This window comes from Corvus cornix, chromosome 1 (assembly GCF_000738735.6).
Source record: "Corvus cornix cornix isolate S_Up_H32 chromosome 1, ASM73873v5, whole genome shotgun sequence".
Classification (NCBI taxonomy): domain Eukaryota; kingdom Metazoa; phylum Chordata; class Aves; order Passeriformes; family Corvidae; genus Corvus; species Corvus cornix.
The window spans coordinates 1,722,829-1,742,683 of NC_046332.1; the positions used below are offsets into that span (position 1 = coordinate 1,722,829).

General features: G+C 43.2%; 1 protein-coding gene across 1 annotated transcript in view; it reads right to left on the reverse strand.

Moving 5' to 3' along the window:
- Nucleotides 1-19,855, reverse strand: part of ADAMTS5 (ADAM metallopeptidase with thrombospondin type 1 motif 5) — a 39,447-nt gene that overhangs the window by 18,541 nt on the left and 1,051 nt on the right. The window contains exon 2 of the mRNA XM_039564804.1: nt 9,753-9,885. Coding sequence (XP_039420738.1) covers nt 9,753-9,885 — 133 coding nt within the window. The remainder of the gene's footprint in view (nt 1-9,752; nt 9,886-19,855) is intronic.

Below are 19,855 nucleotides of genomic sequence, written 5' to 3' on the forward strand. Positions count from 1 at the left end.
AAGCTTGCAGGCAAATTTCAAGCTCTTCACTTGGAGCAGAGAGACTGAGGATTTCTTCATAACACTGTTGCAATTTAGTCTCCCTCCTCAGAAAAAGGCTGGCCAGCCTCTGTGGAGAAGTTGAGAGTAAATAAATAAAATGAAATGCTTCTCAGGCCATTGTTCAGCACAGAACATTTCATCCCAAATACTTTGGCAAAAGCAGAGGAACCTGAAACAGGGTCATCTCCTGGAAAGTGTCAGGCTACTGAATTCACCTTTAATGAGAGAGCAGCACAACTTCTATGCTTTACAGTGATAAATGGGGTGAGCTGAGGACACACCTCATTAGCAGCGTCTACTTTGTCATATTAAATCAGGCAATTGTTCCAGTGCATGACGAGAACTAAGTCACTTACTTGGCAGACTTCAACCTTTTGGAGGAGAAGCTTCCCAAAGGATTTGTGAATCTCCCTTGTTATGTTTAAAATTTTCAGAAATAATTTTAAAAAGCCATCATGACAAGGATGCAGTAAGTAGCATATAATTTCCAAAATACGTAATTCTGATTGTCAGTATTTGAGCTTCTAAATTAGCCACCAGTGATGTTAGTGAGGATAATAGCATTAAATATATGGATTTTAGCTCTCCATACTGATTTGCCAGTTAACTTTTTATGCATGCTTACAAACACCATGAATGCAACTCTCAAAGGATTTTATGGAGCTAAAATTCCTAATTCTTACCACAACCTAAATTTCTCCCTGTCCTAACTTTGCCTTTTAAGGCACTCTGACCAGACTTAGAAGTGATTAAAGCATATGACAAACTCCCAATGATGCTGAAACCTGGCTTTGCATTTCATTAAAAAAATCAAAATTCAAAATATCACACGGCTCTGTAATCTCTAAGTACTGCCTGGCTAAGTTTTGTTCTTTTTAGCACAGAAGTGAGAGCAGCAAAGTCCTTCAACACCTGTGCCCTTCATCCTTTTGCACCCAAAAATTAAGGATGGGACACTTCCCTTCCTATTTCAAGAAGTCTCTCCCCACCACGCCTCACGTGCATGACCGTGCTGGTGTTATTACATGATATTAGGGTGGTTTCTGGCATTTTCTGGTGGGGTGCTTCCCTTCCAAAGTGGAAAGGCTGATCCTTCAAGTGACCCTGTATGGAAGCAGAGCTCTGGAGAAAGCTCTGGACAGAAGTAAAGACTCGAGGAATACAAATCTTACGAAGAAGGCTTTTAAAAACAATGCCAATTTTAGTCCCACCCCATTTTGTATGACTCTGAATGTCAAACCAGGCTGTTGAAGAAAAAGAAAAGGCTCCCAGCAGCTGTGTGAAATGATGACTGATTGAGAATGGGTTCGTAGATCATCTGCTGTTTTCTACTTAATGAAGCATCTTACTGGTGCTGACAGTTCCCACCGAGTGAAAATGACATAATATAATTTTACCAGCAGGATGGTGTTTAGTTAAGTTATGCTGTAGGAATGCATGAAATGGTGAAGGAAACAGATGGAGAGGAGGCAGGGTTTGCCCTCTTGTAGCCAAGGAGGAGGTGGCCTGCTTGTAAATTCATCTCAAACTCCAAAGAGACCAACGACCTACATGGAGTAACATCCTCCCCTCACAGCTTTCCCTGCTGAAGGCCAACACCTGCTACAGCCCAACAGGAAACAATATCTTCCATGTGTTCAAAAATGATCTCTGTACCTTGCAGGAATGGGGTGTATCTCCCTATACAAGGTGGGAATACTCCAGAGCAATTAAGTTAAAACTTTCATCCTCTCTGAGGAACAGGACACGAGAGCCCTACAGGGAAACCAGGAGTGCAACAGAGCTGGGCTGGATGTGTGGTGAAGCAACTCTCATATTCCCAGGAGCACTGGGAAGCAAACCAGAACCACAGGATGTCCTGAGCTGGAAAGGACTCACAAGGATCATTCAAGTCCAGCTCCTGGCCCTGCACAGGACAGCCCCATGAATCCCACCCTGTGCCTGAGAGTGTTGTCCAAACATTTCTTGAAGTTTCTGGTTTTCCTTAATACACAGTTCTAGACTATCTGCAGAGTTTCTCTGAGTGAACAGCAGGCAAAATTACTCTCATTCATTTTTCACTGGTATTTCAAGCATAAGAAACAAGAAAACAGAAAATATCCACAACATAGAGCAAGCCAACCCCAGCTTTTGCTAAAGCACAAACCAAGGTGGGTCTCCTGGAAAAAAGCCACCAATCCCTGCTTATGGCCAAGAACTTGAACAGCACGTCAAAGAGCAGCTCTTGCACTCCATCTGACCACAGGACACATGCAAGGTGACACAGCAGGCTGAAAAATGCTGCAGGCACTGTAATTTGTTTTCTCAGAGAAGCTCAGCTCGGATGAAGCATGTGTTTGCCAGTGAGGTCATGTCTTTCACCTCATTTCCAGTTGGGACAACTGGGCTGCAAAAGAAGGTCAAGAGGTTTGCCCCAGGTTACCCCGTGAGTCGGTGGCTCTCAAGGGATCAGGGCTCAGGAAGCTCCTGGCTCAACATTCCTCAGGCTAATCACCAGCCCAGACCTTCTGCATTAGCCTCCTGCCCTCCCCTCACTAAACAAAGATTGCATGAGGGAACTCTGTCAAAATAAAACCATTTCTTCTGGCATGGGCTCTTTTTCTAACTCCTGTGAGTATGTGACTCCTTCTTAAGAAATTCATGCTGGTATCACTCAGGAATCCTCCTGAAGTCATGATGGACCTAAGCAATAACAATTAATAAAGCTAGTGTTTTTATAAAACAGAAGTGATTTGAATTACACAAGCTTACAAAAAGATTGCATAGAATATAAAACTGGCCATTCCTCGTTTTTATATTATTGAGCTTTCCTTCCAGTTTTCTTTTCTTTGACTGCTATCAGTCACTTACGAAAGAAAAAGGATTAAAAAAAATCACTCTCTCTTTTCAATCTCCAGCCCAGAAGCAGTTTTTAATATTTCTGGCTTAAAAGAGTTCTTCAGACTCAACAAAACAATAGTCTGGAGTGCAGCTTCTTCTCAGGAGCAGACATAAAAAAAAAAGCCCCAATCAGACATTCACCCACCAGTGCTGCAGACTTTACACAAAACAAACCTGTGCTGAGCTGGCTCATTGTAACAGACTTGTGGGAGATCACAGACACATCACCCCTGTCAGACAGGCAATTCCCAGGCAAGATTCTGCCCAGCCAGTGTGGGCCAGGCAATCACAGACTGCTGTGTCCACACAGACTTAAATAATCATTAAAAAGATGTGGCCTTGGAGGTCCCCACTACATCTGCTGCACTAATTAATGGGGCATGTAGAAGAGAAATGTTCATTTTAATGAAGAAGTGGGAGAGGGTGACACCTATTTCACACCTGTTCAACTCAGAGGAACTTGGAAAGAATGTAATTCACAGCAGTTCATGGTAAATGAATGAACTCTGTGGGAGTACACACTGCAGGAATGTAAAAATTGTATTGCCTGCTGCCTGTTATTGGGCAATTCTGCCTTCCTACTCTGTACCAGAAGCACCTTCCCCACAAAAGTTACCTTATTGTATCGGTATTGTCTACCTGCCAAGGAGGAAAGCAATCCCTACTCTACCCTGCAGTCTGGAAGGCTGGAGGCACAGGCTGAACACTGAGCTTCTTTTAGGATCATAAAATCAGAGATCACTTAGGTTGGAAAAGACCATTGGGTACAACCATAAACCTGACACTGCCAAAGCCACCACTAAACCATGTCCTTAACATATTTTTTGATAAGGACTGCTGTGAAATATTAGGCAAAACACAGAGTTTTACAGTTTGCTTTAAGCACCACGTCTGCTGCAGGTGGAACGATGATATATTTTATATTACAAGTTAATAAAAGTATTTCTGGGCAAGCCAAGAATTTTTATTCTAAATTTTAACCAGCAACCTTTTAGACAGCTGATGTTTGCTTTTTGAGGCATCAGCTTAATTTTCTGCCCCACCTTCAGCTCTTGTGAAGGCTTAGCTTTGTCTGCCCATCTCTTCATCAAAAGGGGTACGTTCATGAAGGCTTAATTTGAGAGCTTTTGCAAGCAGAAGTTAAAACAGAACTTTGAAAAAAGGTTCAAAGAGGAGGAATCAAGTAATTTTCCTGATGCATGTCAGCAGAGAAGACTTGGATGAGTGTACTCTCTCGGTTTTTTGTTGTTTTAAGAAAGCAAATCTGCCTAATTATGATTACCTGGATATTCGTCTAAACATCATCTGTCATGAAGGAAACATAATATGAGACTCAGACAACCTCCACTGTTTTTTTCATGTGGCTGTGAGACTCTGTGCCCTTGGCAATGTATCCCCCTTGAAATGAAAGGCTACAGGAGATTTGTAGCTGTCAGGTCTAAAGCTTGCCTTTATCTGCTTTATCTTGACAACCTTGAAATCAAAGGGCTGCATGTTCAGCAGAACATGGGGAAGAAGAGATTGCTGTATTTAGTTACTTTTGAGTGTACACAAAATGAGCACATGTGGTAAAACAAGGAGTGGGAGTATCTTTTGACTCTTCTATGGACATCAAAAGAAAGACTCCTTTAAGTATCACACACGTTGTTCTCAGTTTCATTTGTCACTGAAGAAGGGTCAGAATCAGAGTCTGCTGTGAGTTAGACATGGTATTCCTTCCTCAGTGGCCTACAGCTCCAACACAGCTCAGGCTCTGAATAAATAGCTCCAATCCACTCATAGTTCATGGTATTCTGATGTTATTTCAGTGAACCAGGTGAACAGAGATGCCAGGAGTGATACCTCACTTCTAAAATGCCTTTTTTTACAGAAAATTATGCTCTCAAATACATTTTGCTGATGTAGCTCATGACACTTTTGTCCTCAGTGGTGACAGAGGCCACAGAAAGATGCCATGCTGGAAAAGATTTGGTATCATACTCCTTACTTAATATATGAAGAAAATTCTTGGCTGTGAGGATGGTGAGGCCCTGGCACAGGGAAGCTGTGGCTGGCCCCATCCCTGGAAGTGTCCAAGGCCAGCTTGGAGCAACCTGGGACAGTGGAAGGTGTCACTGCCCATGGCAGGGGTGGGACTGGATCATTTTTAAGGCCCCTTCCAATCCAAACCATTCCATGATTTTCTAGCTTTAGTTTCTGTGCAGTCCCTTGGTTTCAGGCATTACACAGCCCAGCTGTGGAGGATGTTGTGATAACTCCTCATAACCACAGAAAATGATGCTGAGCAGGGACCTTGAAAAGGCATCCTGTGCATCCCTCTGCCCTGGGGTAGGATCAGCATCCCCTGAGCCACAGCTGCTTCAGCCAGCTGGCTCCTGTGAGCCTCCAGAAACAGAGCCTCCCCAAGCACTTCAGTCCTGCCCTCAACTGTCCTGCTTAGATGATTTTGGCTAATGCTTAAAGCAAATCTTCCCTGCTGCAATTGCAGGCCATTACCCCTTGTGCTGTCCCAGGTGGACAGGGGGAATGATTTATTATGCAAATTTTTGCAGTGATTTTTTAAACATATTTGAAGGCTGCTTTTATCCCACCCTTTGGTCTTCCCTCCCCAAAAGTCACATGTGAAAGATAAAAGGAAACTAATGAACAAAGGTTTAATGAGTTCCACGTAGCAATGCTAAAGCTATAGCCTAAAAATAAAATACTTGGAAAGAACATCAGTAAACCATATTACTCAGGAGGACAGAAGGAGTAACTGCCTGCCAGAGTGTTTGTGTAACAGAGGAGTAGGAACATTGCAAAAGGTCAAATGAACATTATCACTGAGAAAAAAGGCTGTATTGGCTCTTTTTTTAAAAGTAAGTTTCTCAAGATTGATGGAAAGAACAAAGATAGATCTGATTTAAGCTGTTAGACCCATGTAACTCCCACGGAGCTGAACTGGAGCTTTGCCTGCTTGAAGGCTGCAGGAAGGATGCTTTTGTATTTAAGGACTAGATCAAAACTCAAGAGACTCTAGGTCAAAACTCAAGTTTAATTCTTGGCTTTCCCTGGGATCCTTTTGTGATTTGGGGAAACTTCCTATTGATAAAACAAGCAGTAGCTTCATCTATATCCCCTTGAACTCTCCTCATTTTGCTTTTGTAGATAGCAAACTGTTTAGGGTGGTGGGCTGTCTGCTGAAGCATGTGGGACTCCAGCAGAAACCTTCTGACCATGACTGTACCTCAAAACACAGCACCAAGCTGCCAAACATGGATATAACCCATCACAAAATACGTTAAATGTAATTCCAACAGATTGACTGTGCCTGTTGCTGATGCTGGATCATGCTTATCTTCACTTTATAACTCAGCACTGTCAAAGCAACAAATCTTCAACCCAAAAGTCCAGAGTATCAGAGTGAAAATCTCACTGTTTTTGTTTCCTGATGGTTATTTTAATAAGGGATATATGGAGAAGCAATACAGTGCTGCCCTATGAAAAACATTAAAGAACTTGAGATTATGAGCAATCTCAGGTTCTTCAATGCTCTCCTCCACATGTCCCCAAGAGGCAGGGAAGTGCGTGAAGCAAGGAAACATCATTTTTACAGACAACAAGCTGCTGATAACAAAGGCTTGGAGAATGCTACACACTGTGCCTAAGCTCAGACAGCTCTGCAGAGCTGTGGAGGTGTAGCTGAAGGAGCTGCTAGGAGTAAAAAAAAGCATCCATATGCCACAACATGGTGATGAACTGATGATTGCAGGCAAGAATCCAGGGGGTTATTTTTGTGAAAATGAAGCTGCTGTTGTCCCAGCTGACAGCAGCATGTCCCCTGCTAGAAAATAACCAGATATGAATTTACTGTTGGTGGCTGGATGTCTTGGCAGGCTATGATTTCAAAATAACATTTATGGTATTAGCACTGCCCCCCTGTATTCTCAGGAGAAACAAGATTATCAGATTTTAAGTTACAAGGTTTCTTCCTGATGCTTTTATGTTGCATTATCCTCTTTTTTTTCTTTTTTTGCAGACAAGCTATTACTGATTTTCCTACATGCAAGTATGACAAGATTCAGGTCCTACCTTATCAAACTTTATATAAAGATCTCTACCTCTTATTGCCAGCTAATCAGTTGTACCAAGAATTTGGCTGCATCTATTCCTTCCTGTGCTCTCCTTTACAGGCCTGTGGAGGTTTTGCCTGTTGCTGCCCATCCATTCTCTCCCCCTCAAAAACCACTGGTCAAAATCCATCTATTTTATCTGAAAGAAATAAAACAAACATCTCACGCGTGATGTGGCACAAACCCTGGCAACTGAAGCAGCAGGTTTATTCTGCAGCAAGCTGCTTTTTGGCTTCCTGTGCACCAATCCAACCTGAGCCCCTGGGCTGGGCATCCATCCTCCTGTCAGGTTTAGCTGCAGTTCAATTTACTTTGGTTGCCTTCCAGAGAAAGAATTTGAGCCTGGAAAATGCTCTTGGATCCTTCACAGGGGAAACAAGAGCAATCGCATCCCCCTGGAAGCCACAGCGAGGACACTCTGAGAATCAAGTCCATGTTAATGGTGCTGCATCTGCTCCCCACGCACAAAAACAGCCGAGAGTGACTCTCCTTCACTCAGTGGCTCACCTTGACCTTCCTACTGCCAGAAAAGAACATCTCAGGCTCAGAGCATCCCCTCTGACTGAGGAACTGAGCCACTGTAAAATTAAAGCTACACCCTGCCCACAGGATAGGGGGAACTTGAAGATTTCTGGATTGTAGGAAGAAACCTGGTCTCCAAATAAAATAAAGCAAGGTTTTCCCCAAAGTGCTTAACTAAAGGATATCCATGCCACACTTTTATTTTTCATCCTTTTTTGACCTTTGATTTAAGTACTCAAGCAATTTTAGCTGTTTTTTCTTCTCAGCTTCTCCTACTTCAGGCCACACACACAAAGATCATTCTGCGACCTGACACCCCTCCTTTCTTAAAAACTTCTGGTGAGGAGGAAAAAAAAGGATGTTATTTTAAACAGCCTCAAAGTAGAGGTTTTATGTCCATTAGGGTTCTTATTTATTCATTTCAATTCATACCTTTTTTACATTGAAAATTACAGTTTTTAGAGATTCCTGTAAATTCCTAGGTATGAAAATGGCCTTTCTCCAAAATGTGCTTCTAGATCACTAAAAATAATTCACTTTTGCTTGTATTTTCTCTGTGTGGAATTCAAGGTAACAATGTGAACATTAGCTGCTCATCCTGTCTTTACTGATCTGTGTTCTTTCATTTTTAATCTACCTAAAAATGTATTTATTGCTGATAAAATGGCAGGAAAGACATTGCTTTCCTCTTCACACACCAGATCCATCAACACTGGCACCACGAGGCAGCTCCTCACCCAACCCTGCCCACTGACCCTCAGCAGAGGCATCACTTCTGGGTGCAAGGGGACACAAGCAGTGTCCCCAGCACGCTGGCTCTGAATGACAGGCTAAGTTTGCCATCTAACACATCCCAGGTTTGTGACGGCTCATTCACAGCATCCACATCCCATGTGAACCTGTCTTTCTGCACTGCTGTAGCTATCTCCAAATGCACTGAATTAGTGACTCCAGAGGAGTTTTTATTTTGTTTTGACAAAATTGCTTACTAAAATAGAACTTCTGCTTTGGGGGCTCATCTTGACACAGTATTTCATGTTTTCATGCAATGCCCGATCCCCTCTCCAGCCACTACTGATGTAACTCCTTTGCAGAGCTATAAGAGGAGCAGGGTTAGGATCACTTGTCACTGAACAGTCAGGTCATTTTCCATCCTTGGTGACCTCTGTTTCCTGAGCTATATGTATAAGGCACTCAGATCTCAGCCTCTACCTGCAAGCTCCTTGAAAATGGAACCACTGCAATGATACTCCCAAAGCAAACTTTACTTTGGTTTGGCACGAGGTACAAGGCAATTCAGCAGCTGGCTCTCTGTGGAAGTTCTCCTTTCCTTGTTATTTCCTTCCAAGAATATTACAAAAAAAAAGAAAAAAGAAAAAAAGAACATTCTCCACTTTTAAATTGCTGTTCACTCCCCAAAGTGAATAGCCCTTATAGCAAATGCATTTCCAGTGAACACAGCTCACAAAATACCAGTAAATTAAACATGATCAAGATGGCAGCAGTCACTCTGAAGGGATATATAATGACAGATGTAATATACAAGACCACAAACTTTCTTCTGTCACTAATTCTATCTTAAACCCTTCTGAAGGGTACATGCAAGGCTCCTGATTTAATTGCTGTCCACTGAGGTGGAAACTGAAACAAAGCTGAACAGGTTTTTTGACCAAATCTTTACACCTAAATACTATTTAACTTATTGTAGGATTCATAAAGGTGGAATTTCCATACACTTACGAAGATATTAGAATTATGTTGGTTTTGTTGCCACAACAGCTTTTCTCTGCAGGTAATACAAGGGAAAAAATCTTCCTAACGGTAGCACATGCAACAAGTTGAAAAATGTGACTTATTTTCCAATAAATAAACGCATGCAAATTACAACAGATGGGCCAAAAGCTTTCTCAGGAGGGCCATGCATTGACATCTTTGGGCAGTAGCAGCAGCCTTTGAATTTTCACTTCAACTGCTGCTTAGAAAGGCCACTGTCAGGGAGGAAACACCTACTGTGCGCCTTCCCCTGCCTTCTGATCCCTTATTAGTTAACCCTGAAGTGCATATGTACACAGCCCTAATCCCCAGGCGGGGCTCTGGGCCGGGGGAAATCTGGAATTAATTGCGGGGTATTTTGGTTCCTAATGCAGCTGTTGCGAGTGTTTGGCTTGGCGGGGGAACAGAAAAGGCACTGCATACCAATTTCGTGAGCCACCGTAAAGGCTGCGTGGAGGCCGTCGTCTTCAATCACCGCGCAGCTGCGCTCGGGGGAGCAGATGGTCCCAACGTCTGCCATTCCCAGGGTATCACAGGAATGATGCCCACACAAATCCTGCCCCAGAAGGGAGAAAAAAAAATTCAAAAAATCATTAAATTAAGTTTTGGCACTCAGCGGTAACAACCGGTTAAAGTCGCCTTCGGCAACAGCAGGACCTGGATGAAAATATCAACGTAAGGTTCCAGCTAAAGATGTTAAAAGCACAGCAAGCCAGTCTATGGTAAGGTCAGTGGGAGTATTTTTATGGACTTTAACAGAATTTGGATACATTCTGAAGCTAATTGCTGTTAGTTACATTTGTATTTCTGTGGTGCTCACACTTGCATTGAGGTAGGTACCTCAAACATTCTATGAAAGCATTTCCTCATGGACAATAAAACCAGAAAATTCTTTTTATTTACACTGACAGAAAGCTTCAGCTTTCTGATCAGTCCTTGAGCCAGAGATCACCTTGCTTTTCTGAAGCAAATCTTATACCTGCACTTAAAAGAAATGACATTGTTACGCGTGAAACCTCCTTTTGCATCTGTAAAGCAGTACAATTAACAGTGTGTTACCCAATAATATACCAAGCATTTAAGCAATTCTCAGAGATTGCTGAGAGTCAGTGATACGAGAGAGTGCAAAATCCCAACAACTCAACCACTTCTCCCACATGTAGATATGGGGTGTCTCCAAAAACCGTGCAGGTAGCATTAGGTTTTTCCTTTCAGCTTTGGTCAGACATTGTGGTTTTATCACCAGCAGTAACTTTTCTGTGCTTCTGTTGGAGCAGAGGGAAGAATATTAGTGTGAATGTGCATATGTCTACATCTTTTGGATGAGAAGGAAAAGTAGGGGCCATGCTATTTGGAACACTTCAACGTTTCATTGTGGTTGAATGAAACTGTCATTTTCAAGGCATGACAAATGGTATTATCAAAATGATGAAAGAGCACTTTTTTCCCTTCATTTTTAAGATTCTCTTCTTCCCTTCTGATCTCTTTCTATAAGGACTTTCTTTAATGAAGCCTTTCATAATTAATCCATCTGAATAAGAGACACCTTGCAGGAGGCTTCAGAGCAGCAGTGTTCACTGATTTTGACAGGTTAGGCAAACTTGGAAATGCAGAGGATTCAAATCCCACTGAAGTCAAAGAAAACCACACAGAGTTCACAGATACTGTGACAGAGCGTCTCTTTACAAACACACACACAAAAAAAGAAAAAAGGTGTTGGGTTTTTTTTCCAAAGAAAGAAATTTTTCAAGCTGAAATACAAAGCAATATTACATATATGGAGGAGAAATTTCAGGCTCAGTTCTGGCTTCCAGGTATCTGGGAACTCTTGGTAAATTCACTCTTGTTGCTACTTAACACCAAGCTTTAAATGCCTCACTACCAATGACCAAAACAGCCTGGCAAGAAGAGAGGGAATGTAGTTGCAAAGTATTGAATTTCCAAATTTTCACAGGTGTAATCCATGGTTTAAGGCAAACTTCCATTCTGTACCACTGCAGATAATATGCAGACAATTTTCTCTCTAAGCCCCCAGGCCCCCAGACTTTGCCTCTTGCTCTGCATGGGTTATGGGAAGTATGGGATGCATATTTCGAAGTATTTTAAAAGAAATGCACAATTTTTCCAGTTCTGTTTAGGCAAATAAACTTTGCATCATTTTCAGCAGCTCTCAACCAGCGTTGGGAGAGGCCTCAAGTGAGGTCAGGTTATTCTTATGTCACATATCTGGGGCATATTCAACAAAGAAGTCACCATCCTTAAACTCCTACTACTTTTGTTTGGGTTCATATCCGATTAACCCTTTACACTGAACTTGGTCCTTCTCACCCTCCACAACTCCCTGACAGGAGGGTGCAGCTGGGTGGGGCCAGGCTCTGCTCCCAAGGAACTATCAATGGGACAAGGAGACACAGTCTTAAACTGGATGTGTAGGCTGGACATGAAGAAGAATTTCTTCATAAAAAGGGTGATTAGATATTGGAAAGGGCTGCCCAGGGAGGTTTGGTGTCCCCATCCCTGGAGGTGTCCAAGGAATGACTGTATGTGGACTCAGTGCCATGGTCTGGTTTACAAGGTGTTCAGCCACAGGTTGGACTCAATGATTTCAGAGGTCATTTCCAATCTAACTGATCCTGTGATTCTGTGACAGAGCAATCTGACCTGAATCCACACAAGCAGCTGAACTGAAATTCTTACACAAGTACCAAAAAGCACATAAATCAGACAGAAAGCAACTTACTGGAGAAGGGCAGGACAGGTTGACAGTGCCAGTAATAGTATAAACTGCATTAATTCAGGCTTTGCCTCTGCAGGCAGATTCTATATCACTCATCTGCTCTTGTATTTGGGTGTCATTATCACGTAGATTCTGACATCAGTGCTGCTCCCAGTGTAGGCACAATGGTATCAGCACCCAGATGCCTCATGCCAGTCAGGATTTACTCCCATTTGCACACAAGAAGCAGCTATGCTGGGAATTTACACCAGCAGGCACAGCCAGACCTCACAATGATTCACCAGATTTCATGACACAAATATAACTAAAAGAATATAATTTCTCTAAGCAGGCACTCTCATAAACTTCCATAGAGCTAATTCTGATGGGATGTGTAGAGCAGGGAACATTAGGGCAGGGATGTTACCATAGTCTCACCTCAGCATTTCAAAAGCTGTGCACAGGACTGCATTACACTGTCTTCCCTAGACATTAGGGCTGTACCAGAGGCTGGTCCTAGGAAATCCCACAGCAGGAAAGACATGATTCTGCAAACTGCTTCTATGTAAAATCACCTAGCTCCTCCAATTCCTCAAAGACAGCTGGAAAACAGGTGTCCTCAGACAGTGTGCGACCAGCCATCCCCAGAAAGGAGAAGAGTGACCACTCTGGGGTCAGAAAGTGGTGGCCAGTGCTGCAGCAAAGCAGCCCAGCAGCTCCGTGGCCAAGTCCTTGTGGCCCCCCAGCAGTCGGTGTGGGAGTCCTGCAGCCGCTGCCAAATCCCAGCTGGGAAACAGCAGAGGGGCTTGTAAAGGATTCTGGGAACAAGGACAGGAAATATTTTCTGGCATTAGCTCCTTTGTAAGAAGCTGTTAGGGGGATGTCTGTGGGTTGCCCATCTGCTGCTAGAGCAGGGCATGCCATGGCTGTGCTTTGAGCAGAGCACGGATTGAGCATCATGGTTCTCCCTGCCAATTCCAGCCCTTGGATGCTCATTTGCAGCTAAGGCTGATATTGTCAATAACCATTTAGGCAGATTACTGAAAGCTCAGCTCCTCTGTGTTGTCATTGTCTCACTCATTCTTTCCTTCTCCTGCCTCTGCACGATTTGAACTGGAATATATTTCTATTCATGGTATATACTATAAACAGAACTGCAGCCTATCAAGCAGCATTTCTGAGACAAATACTCTGAAAAGTTTGCTTTTGGGTCAATTCACCAGTACTAGCTTCTAAACAGCTTTATTTCAAACGATGTTACTGAAAATCATGCCTGCTTACCCATCAAACACTGGCTTATGGATTACTTGTTACCAAAATCAATAATTACGTTGTTTTTTGCTTTCCTGGGCAGTCCTGGAAAGCAGTCTACTACTTTCATGAAGTAAACTTTCTGGGAGTACAGTAAAAGGTTTTATTTTCCTGGAAAATATTTTAATTTTTTGTTAAAAACAGGCTTCAGTGTAATGATGCAATCCTAAAAAATCTGTGTGGGTAGCCTCAACTTTTCATACTCCAGCTAAAGCACGAGGAAAGAGGCGACTCATGATACATAAAATCAGTTTCCAATTATTATTTCACTCTGTTTCTTTTAGAAAAAGAAAGTTACTCAGTTCTGTATACTCAATTGCCTTGAATCAGTGGCAGAAGCTTTAAAGAATGTTTTTTGATATTTCTAAAGAAGGAAAGCAGCCTGGCCCTTGATCCGCTTTACAGTAGTTTCATAGCAGAAGAATGACAAGGAAATGCATTTGCTATGCAGGAGGCAATAGATGCTAAGACTTAAGCTTTGGCAAAGGAGTGGCTTAGTAAAGCTAAGCTGTACATCACAAGTCTGGTAGTTAATTAGACAGCTCATTAGAGGCCAAGATTTCTTGGCATTCTAAATCCATCAGGAGCAGCTGGCTGGCTGCCATGTATACATGGCATTGTTGTGAAGGGAGATAAGTGTCACCACGTCCTGGCTGGAGCAGGGAGTTTATTTCACCTGAAACGTGTTCAGTAGGTTTCAGAACAAGAACCAACTGTTTAGTGAAACCTGGTATTAGGTCAGAGCCTGCTGACCAGATCTAAAACAGGATGTGAGCACCAACGAGGACAATTTGGTGGAAGGTAAGGGTGGAAGAACACGTCCTCAGGTGTTTTATCTACCCCTCATAGGGCTTGCAGTTTGGGATCCTGTGGGCCTCTAAGTGCCACAGTTTCACAGTCTGGAACAGCTGGGCACTTTGCTTACTGGGGTTCAGATGTTTCATGTTTCTCCACCTTTGCCCCTGAGGGATGCTGAGCCTACAGAGCTTCTCAGATCAGAATGAGAGGAACCCACAGGATTAGGCTTTGTACCAGGCCAAGCTGCACATTCACCTTCTTGTAATGCACAGCTAAAACCTTTACAGTTCTGTTCACTTGCTCTTCTGGTTCCTTTACAACAGCTCATCAGCTAAAGCCTTTTCCCAGTAAGAATGTGATCCAGCTACAAATTCCTTCCAGGGATGAGGCCAGCTAGAAGAATGTTTCTTAGGAGAGCACTGTATGGTCTACACCAGGCTACTGCCATGCACACAGGGAGCTCTGGCTCCTCCTGAAGCAGCCCCTGTGCCCAAGGTTTCTCTAGCCCAGGCTGCACCTGAAGTGCAGTCAGTGAAGTGATCCAATTTTTGGTCCCTATTGCTCATCCTCCTTCTTTCCCACTGAACAGCCTGTGGTAAATTACAGAAACAGCCTTCTCTCCATGCTTGAGGAACCCAGACCACCTCAGTCCAAGTGCTGCACTCCACTCAGCGGCTTCAGGTCATGATTCCTCTCGTTCTCACCATATGAATTACTCACTACACAGTGACAGACCTTTGGTCAGAGGGGTGGAAAGTTTCCTTAACACCTGGAACAGCTTACGACCTCCTGGTTAAGGACCCCTCCTGGGAGGTGGGCAATACAGACCCAAAACCCCTCAAGCAGAGGAAGGAATTAAGCACGACTTTCCGACTTCCAGCAGCAGCGTTCCCACCGCAGCCCTGGGCAGGGAGGCTGGGTGAGGTGGTGTTAGGAACACACACATCCACCCTCCCTTGTGCTCCTCGGCAAAGTGGGTGAACTTTTATTGATGTCACAGCAACGTGGAATGGCACACGTGGTTTAAAGAAGTAATGTTGAACAAACAGAAAGGATTCAGGGTGAGGAAGGACTCCTGTCAGACTCACTGGGTTACTGCTCTGGGCTTTCCTGGCCACATTCTGAGAGAGTGGCCAAAACCTGGCTCCCTTCTGAGGAAAACCACAAGGGTGATACCTGCCATATCTACCAAAACAAAACCCACATGTTTTTTTCCAGTAGTTTAGCTTAAAAATTGAGGTCGTTTGCTTTTGGGGTTCATGTGATAAATACGGGCCTGAGGCTTAGGCATTTGAAAGAAAACACAGCAGAGTTATGCAAACCACAGGTTATTTAAAAATATGGACAAAATGCACATAAAGCATTTGGAATCTGCATGGGGAGGAGAAGTTTCAGTTACAAAACTGGTGACTGGTGACCAAGTAAAAATGTGTGATTTAACCTGCCTAAGCCACAATTCCTTTGTGGGAAAACTCCACACCATCTCTCTAGATCAGAGTGAATCAAACTTCTCCTCTATCAGTTATGTCCCACTTTATTTTCCCTAGGGACATTATTTAAATGTATTAGACGTGCAACAAAGTTGGTGAAAACACTGTGAAACTGCTAGACACATCACACTACCATTTCTTCAGAGTAATAATAACAACCAGTGAAATCTATTCTATTGATCATTGGTACAGTGACTTGTTTTACTACTAGGGGATAATAATTGTTGGAAGATAGTAATAGAGAAAAGAAGAAAAAAAAAAGAAAAAGAAGAAGAAAGAAGTAGAGCTAAAGAAAGCATGTGCGCCATGCAATGAAATAATAATCTACAGAGCTGAGATAATACAAAGCTTGCTGTTAAATTTCAACAGCACTGCCAGATGGACAGTTAAACTAAATCAAACATACCAGCCCCATATAATTACTGTGTAGGAAAAGGCAGGACAGTGGCCTTTGGCTCTAGCATGAACTCTAGCTTGAGCCAGGCATGATGGAACTATCACAGATGATGCTAACAAGCACTTAGGAAAGGATTTTTTCTTGCTCCTAATGTCTGTATCTACTGTGAGAAACATCTATTTTAATCTTCAGATGATTCAGAACTGGGGGGAGAGGAAGAGAGCTGGATTTTGTCCACATGCATTCAATAGTTCACTTGAAATTTAACTAAGGGCCATTAATGAAACAGATTGGATGAATTCTAGAGGATAATTGCCGAGCAGGCTGGACCTCAGAAAAAAGATCAGTGTGAGTTCAACTGCAGATTGCAAGTCCCATCTAATCTGTTTTGCTACTGTGACAAATAATCTGGCAAGTGTTTTGTTGCACCCATAAAAATCTGAAGATTGTCTGCTTCCAGCTTCTGCAAACTGTTCACAATAAAAAAGGCTGAAACAGACTAAACTCTAAATTTGCTGTTGACTTCACTGCCACTGAGAACCAGTGATGAAACACTGAATTCTAAATTTGCTGTTGACTCCATTGCCACTGAGAGCAAGTGATCTAATCTCCAGGGAAAGAGGGCTTTGCAAGCTCTTCCTCCTCCCCACCACACAGCCACTTCCCTATGGGGTGGAGAACTCACGTGGCCACCAGAATTGAATCCCTGCACCACCATATTCCATGGAGGATGCTCTAAGATTCACGCGGCCCTAAGATTTACAGCTGCTGTCAAGGACTCAACCACAAAGTTGTCCAACAGCAGGGGACCCGTGAACTCTTCAAGGCTGTTATGGTCAAGCTGCCTTGAGGAAATTTAGAAATATCAGAAAATTATCACGTTTTCTGACTGTCAAGTCAGAGCTCTGTCGTGCTTGATCCTGCTCATCGTGGGTCAAAATGAGAGATGGGATCACTGGGAAAATACACTTCTCATTATCAGATTTAAATAATCATTGTGGAACCCAACTAAATTCCTGCAATATTTAGTGACAGATAATTTCTGTGTCCACTGCAGGTTTTCACAATGGCCAGGCATGTTCCTCTAGTGCTCCTTTCATCTACAGAGTAAACATAAGGACCCACTGCAGCTAATGGACCCTTGCCATCACTGATAAGCAACACAAAGCCTAAAACCAGCTTTAACATGTTGCCTGTATCACCCCAAACTGAATTCATGTTCACAGTGATTTACTATGGTCTGCAGCATAATTGCTTTAAAGCCCTTATCCAATTAAATACAGATTATGACCAGAAAGAAGTGGCTGTTTTAACTCAGAATCAGTAAATTTCCTTCTAAATTTTTTCGCATGGGAAGTGCTTCCTAGTATGAATGATGATGATGACCATAATTTGAACTTATATAACATAATTTGAACCACTACTAATTTAATAATAAAGGAGAGCTGCCAATGCACTCTCAGTCTATCAATGGTTACTAATTTATCTTTGAAGAAGTAAAGACAACCACAGAGGGCAAAGCAACACTGCTGAATTCTGTCGGGATTCTTCCCTCATGAGGAACTCAAATAAAGCCCTCTTTTGGTGTAAAAAACCAACATCCAAGCAAATGTCACTCTGGAACAAAGATAATTATTATATTAGGGATTTGTATGGCACCAGCCATGCACAACGCAGATTCTATCTACACAAAACCAGTTCCATACAGCCGAGGCCAGGCATTCAGCTGACAAACGATCTGCAAATATTATTCTATTGACGGAGAGACACGAAGCTCAAGGTGGCCTCAGTTAGTAAACAACGATGGAAAATGTACCTCACACGTTTGCCCAAGGCCTGAAACCCACAGCACTTAGAAAGAGACATCTGGATGTTTAAAAATCAGCATGACGATACTCAGAGCCCATCAAAACACGCAGCCACGGCTTGGCGTCGTGTAGCTTAGCAACCAACTTCATCCATCCAAAACAGAGTTGTAAAAGTGGTGCTCTCCTGCCAACTGCTGCCACTCTCATTGAAAAGCTAAACTGGAAAAAATCTCTCCTTTAGTTCAAAGTGGGGCTGTTTTCTCCAGGAAACATGTCCACTGCTTTTTCATCCTTTAACCCTTTTCGTGTTTACATTCCACGGGGAGCAAATAGATTCATGTTGACATTTCAAGGGTAAGCACATAAAAATCGTGTGGGCTCACACACACTCCCTGCAAAGAACATCATGAACACATGTAGCAAGAAACTCCAGTCTGGTTCTTAGTTCAGTCAAACACTGCCAAACAATGTTCGTGTGCACACAGCAAAGCATTAAAGCAGATTAAGTTGTCCTGAATTGCATCTAGGAGCTAATCCCAGAGTTAAAGCTGTTAAAATGTAAACCAAGAGAACACAAGCCTGTGCTTTTTTTCTCATAAAGCAGCCCTGAGCAGCAGTACAAGCAACATTTGCATCTTAAGAGTGGAAGCAGATCACAGGAACTCCGGTGTTTTGTTGATTTTGAGTACTACTTACATCCCAAAGAAGTAACTCTATGCATTGCTCACGAGTCTTTGACAGTGGATTATTGATTAACAGCACCCTCTCACTCTGACAGGAGGGTGTCCATGCAAAGAAATACAGCTGAGCATCTATAAAGCAGGTGCACTTTAGAGTCGTATCCTATCTCAATCCAAATTAACTTAATAATTGATGTTACGTTAATTAATTGTCCGAATTGTCATACAGCCCAGGGAAATAAGTGGGAATACTGGCAGGGAGAAACACTCTTCAGAGAGAAATGATGGATGCTGGCCCGGGCTTAATAAGCCATTAGATAAGATGTTTATATCAAAACCCAGAAGCTTTCTGACCCAGTCCAGGTAGCCTGCTTTCATTCAGGTTATAGTGATAAAAAAATGAAAGCTTGCACATTATACTGATGGGCTTTAAACTGCTAAAAGGGGCTCCTGTTGTACAAGCGATGCCTGACTGACACAGAACCTAATGTCTCAACTATTTACAGCTAGAAAAGCGAGCCAGGCGCTTTTTTTCCCCCTTCTGGAGCAACTCCTTCCACAAACCATCCAAAGCATCCTTTTTGGCAGGCTCCTGCGATGTAGCAAAGCCGGAGAACTCAAATGAACGGAAAGTCATGCAGTTATTTTTTTCGTACTTGGGGAAAGGGAAAAAAAGAAAACACCAAACCCAAACCGCTGCAGGGATATTCTTACAGAAGAACTTCATTGCATAAACTCGGCCACATGTCTACCAGAGCAATGTCCCTTAACGACCTCTGGCAATGCAATTAATCAACAACCCAGCGTGGAGCAACAGGACACACCTTTGCATGGGCAACACCGGCCACATCCAACCCACAACTGATCAGGGCACCCACCTGGGGGACAAGACAGGGACTGCAGCCCCTTGCCACCAGCCCAACTCAGCTTGTGCAGCTCTGTTTACCTGCGGTCTGCATTTACGTCCTACACTTGAACCACAAGTGCTGCCGGCTTCCAGCGCGGTGGAGCTATTCTTGCTGGAAATAGCGTCCCAATGTGCTCCACAAGCAGGACGTCTGTACTCTTAAGGTGCTCTCCACCACTTTCACTAGCAGGTTTGTTTGGGGACTAATTTAGTTTAGGAAGTGCTATCAGCCCTTCCTGCCTGGACCACCTCCGCAGAGAGAGAGGAGCCACTGGGACAGACAGGACAAAGTCACGTCTCAAGCAGAGGGACTTTAGGCTGAGTCCCACGACCAAAGTTCCCACCTCTCCACCTGGCTGGGGTCCCAGCACTGCACTGGTGCACCCACAGCAGGGCTGACAGCACAGGGCAGGGGACGC